This window comes from Drosophila melanogaster, chromosome 2L (genome assembly GCF_000001215.4).
Source record: "Drosophila melanogaster chromosome 2L".
NCBI classification, from domain to species: Eukaryota; Metazoa; Arthropoda; class Insecta; order Diptera; family Drosophilidae; genus Drosophila; species Drosophila melanogaster.
In genome coordinates, this window is record NT_033779.5 from 7,107,032 (window position 1) to 7,120,902 (window position 13,871).

The 13,871-nt window shown below is 40.4% G+C and overlaps 1 protein-coding gene across 4 annotated transcripts in view; it reads right to left on the reverse strand.

Moving 5' to 3' along the window:
- The window catches only part of Pvf3 (PDGF- and VEGF-related factor 3), a 59,508-nt gene that overhangs the window by 8,844 nt on the left and 36,793 nt on the right, over positions 1–13,871 (reverse strand). For 2 of the 4 annotated variants that reach the window (NM_001103638.3, NM_001103637.3), the window contains exons 2-4: positions 11,854–11,892; positions 388–520; positions 110–321 (exon numbers count right to left, since the gene is read on the reverse strand). In NM_001103638.3, coding sequence (NP_001097108.1) covers positions 110–321; positions 388–520; positions 11,854–11,892 — 384 coding nt within the window. The remainder of the gene's footprint in view (positions 1–109; positions 322–387; positions 521–11,853; positions 11,893–13,871) is intronic. The other 2 variants (NM_001298777.1, NM_001103639.4) reach the window with 1 other exon arrangement.

The window sequence follows — 13,871 nt, forward strand, 5'->3', positions numbered from 1 at the left end:
GGTAAAGCATAATAATTGTAAGCCAGCTACTGCTTAAATATTTTATATATATTACTATAAACCCATTAATGATTGAGTATAAATCTGTATTTTTATATTCTGAACTCACGAAGAAGTGCAGCTCAACGTTGTGGGTGCTCTTGGCGGCACAAATTTGGCTTCTGCTGGGGCAACAACCACTGTCCTCGCTGCAGCGATGCAGGATGGTGCAGTGAGGCGTATAGATCTTGGAAGGATCCTGCTGGACCAGCTGACAACGTTTCTGGGGAATGCGGCAGGTGGCCTCCTTCAGCACCTGGTTCATATGGGCGTGGGCAAGAGCTGTAAATGGATGAAATATTAAGTTAAATAGATTTCACCACAGGCAGTCCCACCGGATTGGATTACCTCGTTCACTCTTCTGCTTCTGAGCATGGAGGCGTCTCGCTTTGATCACCGCTTCGGGGGTTCCCAACTGGTCCTCCTTCTTCTGGCCAACTTTCGCCGCAACATAATTGCGTGCGTAAATGTTCTCCACATCCTGGAAAGAAAAAAAAACAGGGTTGGGTTCATTTTAGTTATGCTAATTGATGGTTTTGTTTTGGGTTCGTTTTCATATGGGGGATATGTTTTGGCCACCATATCACCACCCACATTACGCATACGCCACCGGTGCCGCTGCCATAAAAGTCACTCACATTAATAAAGCCCCCATTTGTGCCGTGTGATGACAATTTGTCACCATTTTTATTGTCCATAGAGGGCAGCCAAACAGGGAAGGGAAGGCAAACACAGATTGAGGTAACATGCCGGTGTAACATTAACGAGAAGTTGGTACCCAACAATATGTTGGCCCACCTGAAGTTCATAAACTAAGAATTCATGTGCATGCAGACGGCACAAAAAGCAACAGCAGTTACATGAATGAAACGCAAGTTAAAGAGACTAAAAGTCGGCTGATGAATACCCTTACCCAAGTATAAAAAAAGATTATACAGAATAAATAAATATGTCCAGGCTTAATTTCTTAATTGGTTGTTAGCCAAACTTGAGCTTGGGAATTTAAGCAACTTTATTTTCTAATAAATATTTAACATTCCAAGATGCGCTTGCAATGCGCTTGCAAAGTATTTAAGTTGTGTTGGTACAATCTAAAATTTAAGATACAAACTGAGCTCTCGAATCGCTCTACCTTGACCCATAAGTGCAGAACAATGGGCACATGAAACAAATTGGCATTCAAGGCAATAAATACAACTGCGAGAACAATAGAGAAGAAATTGTCGGACATGAACATATAGCGATGCTCGGGAAAAAGGAAATCAACCTGGTCCATGGCCCAAAGCAGAACCAGCTTCAAAAAAAAAAAAAAAAAAAAAACCAGGCCCAGTCAACCACGAATTGGAAGCGAGACCGAATGAAGTAAAAATGTTGACCAATGCGCACAATTGGCAATTTGTGAAGTTAAGCGAAATTAATGAGCTGACTGCGGCCATAGCTCTGGCATCACACACACAAAAAATATATACATATAAATATACAAAAGATATAGGCAGTGTCGGTAGGAGCGAAAAATCGTAAATTGTGCAAATGTGGGTGGGCCGAATGGCTAAATAAAAGGCCAACGTTCTGGAGTTTGAGGGCCTGTTCATTAGTCACACATTGAGCATACATATATATAAGTAAGTACTATATATGTATGTTCGGTACAAGGTGCTCAAGAGCAATTGGCATAAATCTTCGTCCATGGCATTTGTGCGTTGTATTGTGTCCAGGCCCATTCTCATTTTCATTTGTGGGCTTAGCATTTCTGGCCCATTTGCTTTTGGCCGAAAACAATGGCTCTTTGATGTTGGTCAATGATTTTTAGCGGTTTAACCTTCAGGCTTATGAATGGCTCCCCCAATTGTAGTTGTTGTTGTTGTTTCCGATGGCTCAAGATGGGCCACATGGCACGAGGGGGGGGGGACACGAGGAGGCGGCGGAAAGCCCCTCAAGAATGCGGCGCTAATGCCCATATCTATGACCACTTGGCCTTTGCTTCACGGCCAAGAAGACTGGGATTCTCATCTGCCCATTGGGCAGCATTAAACGTTAATGCAGCTTGATTGAAATGCTGCGGTGAAATTCCAGCGATAAGGCTTGAATCAGCATCCCATGAGAATTGCACATTTGGGTTACCGCACCATCTACAAATCGTACTTATCTTCACAAAGTTATACTCAAGTATTTTCCTGGGGCTGGATCAATTAATTACTACGATATCTTTATATAAGATGCATATACATATGTATAAAATTGAAGAAAATTTAAAGTCCCATAAAAACAATGTTTAGAAACAGAATCTTAAGTGCTCAAGCACCAAACACCCGACCAGCGCCTGAAATGTTATCTCATTTGGCAAATTGCACTTGCAAAAATAATTTCGCTTGACCCGTTTACTTCCGTTCTCCGCTGCTTCAAAGCCCGGCTCATTGCAATTAAATTTGTGTTTTTCCAGCTTCCATTTTGCTCAGATTTTCCCGCTTTTCCGTCCAACTGCTAACGACACTTCAGTCTGCGACGTTGACTGAGAATTTATCACCTTTCGGGTCTCTTCTCGTTTGTCAACTTTATTCAATTTTGAAAACTGCACTGGCAGCGAGAAAGGGGATATGGCGAAAGGGAAGACCCGTCAAGCTGCCTTCACTTTCATCAAACTTCTGGCATTTGACGCCGTACTGGCTGCTTATTAAAAACTCAAACGCCCCTCGAGGAGAGCTTCTACACTTCTTTTTGGCCCACTTCTCGTTTCACCCGCCAGCAGACACTTGGCTGTCGAGTCGAGTGCTGAAATATTGCAGCCTCTGTGGGCGATCTCCCGATTCCCAGGCCATTCCTGTCTGGATTGCCCCGTCTGCTGCTGTTTGTCATATTCCATTCCACAGTCGAGTGGCATTTTGACGAAAGGCGTGGAAGCGAAATGGGTGCACGGGAAAAATCCAAGGATCGGGAAAGCCTGCGGATTCACCCACTAAGCACATTATATAGGCAATTATATTCAAGTGAAACCTATTGAAAGCTAATGGTACGTTAAGTGCGTACTAACTCAAAACAAAGTTTTTAAATGCTACCTAATTTTTAAAAGTTTGCGTTTCCAAACTTAAAATTAATCAATCAAGTATTTAAATTTATAGTCTTACATTTAAAATACAATTATTTTTGGACGCCGTTTGTGTTTAATTGTTATCTCATGCTTTAAATGTATTGCTCGACATAAAATTTCGTAATATTTATAAACATTTTCCTCAGTGCACTATCGTAAATTGGAGCAGAAGAAGCACACTTGATATCATATCAAAGTTGAATGCTTTTATTTATTAGCTGCATGTGAAATTGACTCGCCGAATACGTGGAAATACATGCGAAAAATATGCCAGTGTTATGGAAATTCCAGTTAGAGGAGATTTGAAAATTGTTTGATATGAATTTTCCTCCGCATTTCGCGCTGCATACTTTCGGGGGTTTTCATATCAAATTGCGCATACGCCTCGTGTGACGAGCGAAATTATTTTGAAAGAAAATATAGGAAAGGCAAATAAAAGTTGGCCAGATAAAACGCGATTCGAACTCCAAAGCGGAAAGAAAAGTTTTGCATTGAAAAGTTTTTATGATGAAAAATGCAAATACAGTACGCACTCGCATAAATGTTTGGGTTCACTTGGGTAATTGTTGTTTACTCATTGTATGCAACATGCCGTCTCTTTCTTTTGCACATCAGCCTTCTCTTTCTGCTGGTTGTTACCTGCATTTGGCTTGATGCGGTTTGTTGCATATAAATTGTATTTGTTGAACTTTATAATGGCTATGAAGTTGATGTTTTTACGAAGCAATTTGCAACAACTTCTGTCTGTCTGCCTCCCTCTTTCTCTCTCCCTCACTCTCTCTCTCCCTCGCTCTCTCTCTCTCTCTCTTTTGTTATTTTCTTGCAGCCAAGCTCTTTGCACACGACTTTTGCCAAGTTTTCTTTTGGGGCTGGTCTCATAAATTTTTATTATGAATGCACATATTTTTCCCGGGTTCAGTTGCAATCTCTCATTGTTCTTGTCTCTTTCTCGCCAGCTATGCCCGTCTCTTTCGCGCCTTGCTGTCTGTGGTGCGAATATGGGGCTCAGTTGGTGGCCGAGTTTGGTGCGGTTAATATGCATTTGGCAGCTATTATGTCATTCGACCATAAATATTGCCCCGAAAATAATAACTTGTGTGGCATAGTTTAAATGGCCAAATAGCAATGGTTTCAATTAAATTTCATAGATACAATATTTGCTTAACATTCTCGACCTCAACGAGCATTTATAATTTAATTAAATCATTTCCGCACCTTCGATGCAGCACACATCCACGCGTAATTTCCTTTGTACATGATTTCGACCTTATTTATGTTGTGCCTGTCTCAGCATTTACGCAAATTTCCCAGGTGCCTTATTTTTCATTCAACAGCAACGGCCATACTCGTAAAACCAAACAAGCCGAGCGTGCCTCGAAATGGGCAGATTAAAGTCCTTTAAGGCCAACGGTGAATGAATTATAAATGATAAACCGACTGAACGGTGGCAACCTTTAACAGTTGCACCTCACATCTTCGGGGGGCCCTGAATCGTTTGGCTGGCATATGACCCTTGAGGGGCATATATACTTTACATATGTACATTTACTCGACTGCATATTCATTCACTCTTTTGGTCAATTTCCACTGAACTTTTGAACACATGCAGGGGGGGCTTATCGAAATCTTTTCATATAAGTATTTGCTGAGCGGAAAGGTTGTTTTTTTTTTTTTTGAAATTTGTGAAAGTGCAGTCATCATTTGAAATGTAAATTCCTTAAATAACAAATTAAAATTTAAAAAATATATTTAATTGTATTACCGCGAATTAAATTAGTTAAATGACTATAATTCTTTTCTTTCCTCCCTTTTCCATATGTTATTGCTTCTCTCTGCCATTCTGCCATTAAGCATGTTAATGCTGACCACGCCCACACACATGAGCAGGGGCGGAAGGTCACTGTGGCGTAAGGGGAAGCGGTGGCCCTGTCTCTCCGTCAGTTTGCTTGTCAGCTGCAGCACCTGGAAGCAACAACGTGGTCGCCCTTTTGTGGAACATCGAAACCTGCATTACAATGAACCTACTGGGCACGCTGTCCCTGCCGTCCTGTCAACGTCCACTCCCCCTGCCACGCCCCTCATTATGAAGGCGACCGCCCTCATTTGGCCCCTTGTACAAATGATGTTTGGCGCACCTTGCTGCCATTTGGCTGAAACCGAGCCACGGACAGGGATGCACATGCTGACCTCACCTCGTGCAACAATGGACACAATGTGCCGCACCACGCCCACAATTTAATGCTGCCTTGTGGAAAGGTAAAGAGCAATGGGCTGAAGGCATTCAGTTTGGAATGGGTCCATTTGTCGACTTTCACTTACGCCGAATGTCTATCTGTATCTGTCCGTTTGACTGACAGGAATGTTTGTTTTCGGCGGTAGGCACATAGGCAGGGAAAATCCTGGAAGGATATCTGATGAGAATTTGCACAGAAAAGGGCTAAATTACAGGCTTCTGACAGCTGTCAGTCGATGGGTCCAGCGGAAATGAACGAAAGGCGTGTCAAAATCACAAACGCATGCCGCTACATTAGCATTTATATGGAAATTCAACAGAAGCTAATTAAATTAAAGCAAAAACAAGGTTTTTAAATTAAGCGTGAAAAAATAGCCACAATTGCACAAATATTGAAAAGCTAAATTTCAGAATTTTTCTGGGATATCCTTCTGCCTAGTATACGCTTTTATTCTTGCAGTAACGGGTATCAAAATAAAATATGAGAATAAAGAAAGTATGAATAGTATGAAAAGACCTTATTAGCAAGATATATTTTGTTTTGCAATTAAAAGTGTATCTTTACGAAAAAAGTAACTACAGCCTACTTGAGCAGGCAGCACTCGAAACTCTCATTAATTAGCCGACTTTTCTGTTGGCAAAGAAAGTCTCTCAACAATCCGGGACAACATTAATGCTCCAGGGAGCCGCAGAGCGCCTTAATACCCCTATTCTCGCCACAACTATTTTGCAATTCAAAGTTGCGAAAAACCACAGCGGGCGCCAAAAGTTTACTTTGCATGGAGATAAAACCACAGAAATACTTGCCAACAAAACTGCCTGCGATCTGCTCAGACCCCCTTCCCTTTCTCAGAAAATTTCGACCTGGACATGTCCAAAGGGCTTGGGGCTTCTCCAGGACACATGAGCGGAGCCGAGGGAAACTCACATGCAGCCAAAAAGTGTCAAATTTATGAACGGCTTGCTAAACAAATTTTAAACTGCAACGCCAAGGATGCAAATGGGTTGGGGTACTATCAGAATAAAAAGGTTTGAAATCGGGGCCAAAGTTTAAAGCCAGCTTCTGGGCAAAAAAAAAGTAGGAGGAACCGCAAAAAGTTTCAGCCTGGTCAGCAGTGCCCGGAAAAACCGCAAACTGTGAGAGAAAGGAGTGCAGCCAAAAACCGAAAATGAATTTTCAGTGTTGCCAACTTTCTGTGGGGAGGCACCTCGTGGGCGTGGCCGAGTTACGCATATTATTTGTGCAACGCAACTCTGGAACTCGTAAACCGAACGCCGGCGCTAAACGCTGGCCATAAATTCATTTAGTAAGGCAACACTGGTCATAAATTTCCAGGCTATCGATTGCATCGTGAACGTTCGACGGCGAGGGCAGTGTAAAGGTTATTCTGGGCGAGGGGGGACTACCGGGAAAAAACGGCAGCAAGAAAATAAAAAAACCAAAAGGCTACAAAAGCAGCCAAAGCCAAATGCCAGAGGCGATAAAATAGTTTATGCTTGCTGGTTATGTTTCTCGTAGGGAATATCTGTGCGAGGGAAAATGCAGTTGTTGGAAAGTAAAAACATAGTACCATTAAACGTTGGAAACTCCTTAAATATGTAGTAATACAATAAAAGCAATTTGTTCATGATTTTTTATACTAATCATAAATATATATTTATATCAAGAAATTCAATATGTCTTTAGAAGATATAAATACTGTGTTTTCTCTTGTCTCTGTTATCAAAACTTAGTTTGGCATCCATTTCTTTCAGTTGTTTTCCTCAATAAATCACAGTTATGTTTTTCCTGCCAATTGAGCAAAGCCAATCGCAGTTTTTCAAACTAGCCCAAAAAAAACATAACAAAACCAGCTGCACAAAAAAGCTGACATTTAAGCGGAAACGGAAGTAGATTTATATTAAAAAAAAGCAATAGATGGCGCTAAAACTCATTGAAAATTCCATGCTTATAATAAATGTATCAGCAATTAAATGCCAGCGAAATTAAAAGAAAAAAAGAAAACCATTGAATGTGCGTCAGTTGTCTCCAATTTAAATTGCGACTTCAGGTCCCAGACTCATTATGACCTTTTTTGGGGTTGCTGGCAAAACTTAATATTAATGACTTGCTGGGAAAATTAATTTCTTCACTTGACTTTCACTCGTCGTCGGAGGGGAAAAAGGAGACGGTTTTGATGTTGCTCTGGTCTGACGTCTTCAGTTTCCCGATCCCATTTCCAAGTCCGTCTTTTTTTTTCCTCAACCCCAAGTGGGTCAACATTGATTTCCGTCAGTTGATGGCCAAAGAAGCTGTCCCGGCGATGGACGCAGCTCATAAATATTCTAAGCGGCACGCGCTGCCCGTTGAGCCACCTTCCCGCCCCCTTGCTCCACTGCCTCTGCCCCCACCACTCCCTTAAGACCGCCTTTAAAAAGTGGCAAAACGAGGCGACAAAGTTGCTCAGCATCGATATGTTGGATTGAACAGGGGCGGGGAAATGCTTGCACAACTGCAGAATCTGCTGCACTGATTGAAAATAAATAAATTTGTTCAGTTGATGGTCAAGATGGACAGGAAAAGAAAAGAAAAAAAAAACAAAAATCTTGAATAAGTTTACGAGGGACCATGAAAAGGAAATGCAGCGCAATCGTTCTCAAGAAATCATCTCAATGAGTTGCTTGTACCTACAACATAAGCATCTGTAATCTGTATCAATGGATTGCTCTGAATGAATAAAAAGTATAAGTTCCTGGGGAATTATAAAAGTGATCCACAGACGATTTAATATAAGATTTAGTTTGGTAAAATATTGTACATTATCTAGAAAATAATAAATCTAAACTGACTACTAAATGCTTTCTCATTGCTGGAAGCTCCTTAAATGAAAAATGACGAAGACTTTGATTATTTTGTGGGATTTCCCAAGAACATCTTCAATTAAATTATGGTGTTACTAATGATTCTTAATGATTCTTGTGTGTGTTCAGTAAATAACATTTAATTATGTGTGTAATTCCTTGAATATGATGTCCTTTTATGTGGGAACCTCTGTCACCGCGACGTAATTTTTCACATCTTACGCATTTTCCTTGAATTTCCCTATTTATGTTCATGCATTTTATCGCATTTTGTGCTTTTTGGAGCACTTGCGGTTTTTCGCTCGCAATAAATGGTATAAAGTATAAACATCACTCATACTTCGACACTCACGAAAGATATTCAGTCGCAAGTGTTTGCCATGCATATTTAATGATGTTTTATGGAAGTTATCAACATGCCTTTGAGACGTTGCACTTTATTGATTTCGTTCGTGTTTTATTTAATTTCTTACTTTTTCATCATTTTATCGGCCATGACAGCCTTTTGGCTTGAATAAATGATGATGCTGTCGATGTTAAAGGGCTTAAAATTCACGACTGAGGGAGCATTAACATTTTGAAAGTTTCCCAAGAATTTTGCGGGCTCTTTGGGAATTTCAAATGGAAGGGGTAAGCTACAGAGTCAAACCCGATTGAATTTGATTTTGTATTTTGGGTTCATTGGCTTTGCCTTGTGCGCTCATCTTGTGAACTTTAAATGAATCGTTTCTTCTGGACTTTCTTCATGCCTAAGATTTCGATAATTTTCGGTTAAGTAATTTCATTAACAACGAAAAACTTTCAATTGACAGCTGATAAGGGAATATTTGTTGACAAACAGCTATCCCTCTTTTCTTGATTTTCCCTCTCCCAAATATTGTCAACAGTTTTTCAAGACCAAGCTTCTACAGCAGCTTCTTATCAGAGGGATATTGTTTCGAGAGGGAGATATATACATATATCCCCAGTTTATCGTTCATTAAACCCTGTGAATGGTGAACAAGTGCCGTGTCTGTTTTTCCTATCTATTTCCCAGCACCAACACTTTGAACTCTCTCTGAGGTTTGCGCCGTGAAATTTTCTTTGAGTTTTCCCGGTTGGATTACTGCTGATGCTGTTACCCTTTCTTCCTGCTATTCACAGATTTACAATTACATGCTCCTCGTTGAATGCATCTCTCATTCCCCATCCACTCACCGCCCTGCCGCTTTTCCCCTTGTAGTTGCCGCATTTCCCACTCTAATGGGGGGCTAATGAACTGTGGTTGCGGGCTGGGTGGGGAAATTGTAGCTGGGGGCGGTACCCAGAACAGGTAGATTTGTGTGTACACTAATGTAATTAGTGAAGTGATGATGATACGTCTAATTCAATTGTGGATATATCCTCGGGATATCGAAGTCGGGGGAGGTGTAGCAATAACAATATTAATTGATGAAGTATAACGAAAATAAGAAATAGGTTTCTAGGAGGTAACATAAATAAAATCAATTTCGGATAACACATTTGAATATTTTTCCCAGCCATTACAAACGAACTGGCACAATATTTATTATACTAAACAAAATAATAATTCAAAAAGCCGCTTAAAGCCACTTTTATTTATGTTTTTGCTCTTTAACAAATGCTCACCTCAGCCAAATGAGAACTTAGAAAGGCCGTAATGGAAATTGAAATAAAGCAATTAAAATTCCGTTCTGGCAGCAATAAAATCTGCCACACATCCATAAGCATTTAATAATTAATCTTTGTTGCGCAAATGTTTGCATTAAATTAAAATGGCATGCGAATGCATAAAATTTATAGAGGCAAATCTGAACAATTGAAAGCCGAGCCGTTACGAACTTTTTGCGGATAGCAAATTCAATTTGATGTTTGGATGTTCGGACGACATTTAAATATTTGTTCCGAATATTTTCGCTGATATTTAATTATTTTTTTTGGTGCGCATTTATTGTCGCACATATTTTAAGCGTATTTCTAGAATGGAACCAACAAAATCCGATTGTTTCGTGGGGCTTTGGGTTTTAATTTTTTTTGCGGGTCAAAACAAATGGCATTTACTGCCATCTATGCGTATTTATGTTCACTGTGGTTTGTTGACGGGTCATTTGGGTCACTCTCTTTGGGAAAAACAAAGCCACAACAACACAAACATTGACCCACATTTCAATTTATTTTATTTGCTGCGGGTGTCGTTGTGGCACACTCGTGATTTGTGCGAGAAAAACACAAATGAAAGTCATAAATTTCGGCGCAACATGCCAGGGGCTGGTCCTGTTTTCCCTTTTGCCCCCTTTGCCCTTTTCCCTGCCTACATTTTCCCATTTTCCAACTATTTATCCCAAATAGATGTGGGTCACAGGGTAAGTAATGTTAGCAATCGTAGGATATGGCCCAGACCCAAAGACATTCGCCAGTCAAATCAGCGTCAAGTTCGCGAGCCAACGTTTCAATTAAACTAAGTTCGTAGCGAATGATTCCGTCCATAAGACTGTCGGCAGACGGGAGCCAGACAAGTCACGTTTTCGTTTTTACAGCGCCAAGAGCTATATATGGAAATGAGTTGGTCGGGGGTACATGCATACCCTACATGGCAACGGATTGATCGTGAATTTTCCACTGGCTTTGAGGCAGCATTGAAGAGCGGAAGTGATGTCGAATATTTGGCGAACAAAGATGACTACTTTTTTCAAAAAACAAAAAAAATCAATAATCGAGCTTCATGGCATTTATATTAATTTTTATTATTATTTATCTCTCGTTTCATTCTTGAACTGAAAAACCCAAACTACATATTCCCTAGAGCATACACATCTTCAGCATAGATTTTCCAGCCATTTTCCGATGATTTTGCATGGCAGTCGGCGGCAGTCGATGCCAGTTTTTAATTGAATATTCAATGCACAGACTTTACATCGGCATGGCGCATATCGAATTGATGGACAGGCCTCCGGTGGGTGCGCTACTCTCGATGACAGCCATGGATTGGAGCGGTCGAGTGGGCACCGGGGAACAAATAGAGATCCGTTCTCTATTCACTGTGTAAATATTTGCGAAACGATTGCAGATGCAACCGGAGATGGGGACTGGGGATTTTAAGCTGGCGACTGGGAACTGGGGATCTTGTTGTTGATGGTTGACCAACAAATTGGTCACGATCGTTAAGCAAGACGCCTATTGTAATTGTTCGGAATCGGAATCGTTTGCAGGTCATCCACCCGGTGCTCACCAGATGCATTTACGACTCCGTTCACATAGACGATCGCCGCGATGATGGGGGCGTATATGGTATATGGCAAGTTCAATGCAACGGAAGTGCCGGCAATTGTCAGGAGTGGTTGCACTGTGGTTTCGGTTCAATTTGCGTGTCTATACTTTACATGACACATAAGCTCAGATCGACAGGCAGTTTTCATGTAATTCACTATATTTAAAATGAACACACAATGGCTTTGTGCTTTTTAATAACTATTAGTTAGGAAGATATAACATGCTCTAGATAAATCAGTGGCATACCGAATGTAGCGAATTAAGTGTATATAAAGTAATAATGTCTATTTACAGATAGCTTGTGCATCCCCTATTATTTTGGCCACGACTGTTTTTCGGCGGGAACCGACATGTGGGTGGGTTTTATGTTGGTGGCGGTACTTACATGGCCATCATTGTCTTCTAATGTCTTTGCAGCACTTACCTGCAACGAAAAGAGGAGGGGTGAAAATTATTGCAGTTGCACTCGAGTTGGGTTCAGAAGTTTCGCCAGTGGGCGGATCGAAACAAAGTTGCAATTGTCTAAGTCAGAGTTCTGTAGCATTTCTGCCACTTGCTAATGTGAGGCAGCCATTCAACCATTCAGCCATTCGGGGCTGGCCAAAGTTTCCGCTCGTTTATAGGAGGTTATAAAAATAGTTACAGCCAGTAGTTAAGCCCGCAGACAAAACACTGTTGCCCAACAAGCTTTGGGGAGTGTTTTGCCAACATGATGTTTGAATTGTTGGCAGATGGAGTACGGAAATACTTGAAAAAGTGCACTCGAGACTAGGCATATTATCAAGTTCACGGGAGTAGCTCTCGAAATGAAGGGCAAACGATTGCAAGTTGCTAAATTGATGCAGGTAATAAAATAAACTAGTCTGTAAATGTATTTTACCTTAGTGTACCAGCTTTAGAGCAAATTAAATAATATACATTATTAATGCTTTGGTTAAAGCATTTAACACTTGCTGCAAAAAGTATCCGTTTCCATGTAATTTATTTTCATTACACATCAAATTCAGCGAATAAGCGGATAACCTTTTTTTTTACAAAGCATTACACTTGCAAGGGCTGAATGCAATTATTTTCTCTTTTTGTTATGCCTTTTGAAAACTCCCCACAGACATAATCAGCTCATATGCAAACATTGCAGAAACCAAACAATAAATCGTGTGTGGGAGTGCCTTGCTAGCCGTCTCTTTCTGCTCCCCTACCGCCATCTCTTTCGGTTAGTGCGTGTGCGTCGCTTCTGCAACCTGCAACTTGTTGAGTCACTTGGGTGTTTAGTATTCAAGTGTCGGCCTCCAATGGATAACGAGCCATCAATCATCGGTCGAAGTACCAGTCAAAGCAGACCATCTAACAAAATCAACCGAGACTTGTCTGTCTGTCCTGCGGCAACATGTTGCCGATGGGCAGCTACAATGTTGCTGGGAGGATCGAGATGATGAATTGCAGGTCACTCAAAAACTGGACATTACTCTTGCTTAATCAATATATAAAATATATTTAACCATCAAGCCAGATAGCTACCTTATATTTAAAAATCATTTTGCAATGGATTATAAATCAAACTTAATACCATACATTTCGATTGCCTTCAATCGATCGACTCGGTTGCTATCTCTGCATTTCAGTCTTATGACAAGTGAAACGGCTGAAGTCAATGTAATGTATAATATTAAATTGGCAAAAATTCCATGGCATAACATATAGACTTTCTGTGTTGCATGTTGCTGTGTTGCAACTTTCACGGAAACAATTCCGTCGACAAGCATTTAAGCTCCTTTTTGCAAGCAAAAAAGTCAACTTTACTGTGGGTGGTCCGCAGCCTTGCCTTAATTTAATTAGTGCAAAGAAAAGATTGCCACAGTGTGCAATTGAAATAGTTTTCAATCAACAGAAGTCAATTAATACGCTATAAACGCCACCAGCACATGTCGTTCCAATTTTCGCTTGGTTTTTCCGCTAAATGATTTTTAATTGCTCAGACAGACAATCGCGAAGCAGCTGGCAAAAAAAAAAAAAAAAATCCTAGACAATTGACCAACAACGAAATGAACAAAAAGAGCTGCATTGGCTAATTGCTAGCACGATTTGTACCAACTTGATTTATTTTAGTTTTTAAGACTTCAAGAGGGGTTGGTGATTTATGAAAAATAACATTTACATTTTCTATGCTTTTTTTTCTTAGGCAACAAGGCAAGAAATCTACATTCTAACATTTTAAACAATTTGTGTCAATTGCTTCTCTTATTCGATGAATATTTTAGCTGCTGCTTTAGGGGTTTTCCAACACGTTGTCTTCATAAATTTAAATTGAATGACTCCATCGTGTTTTCCCAGCTTTGGCAAATTATTCCCTCAATTTGAGAGTCATTGGTGTCAACTGCAGTTGAATAATGCTCGTATAAATTA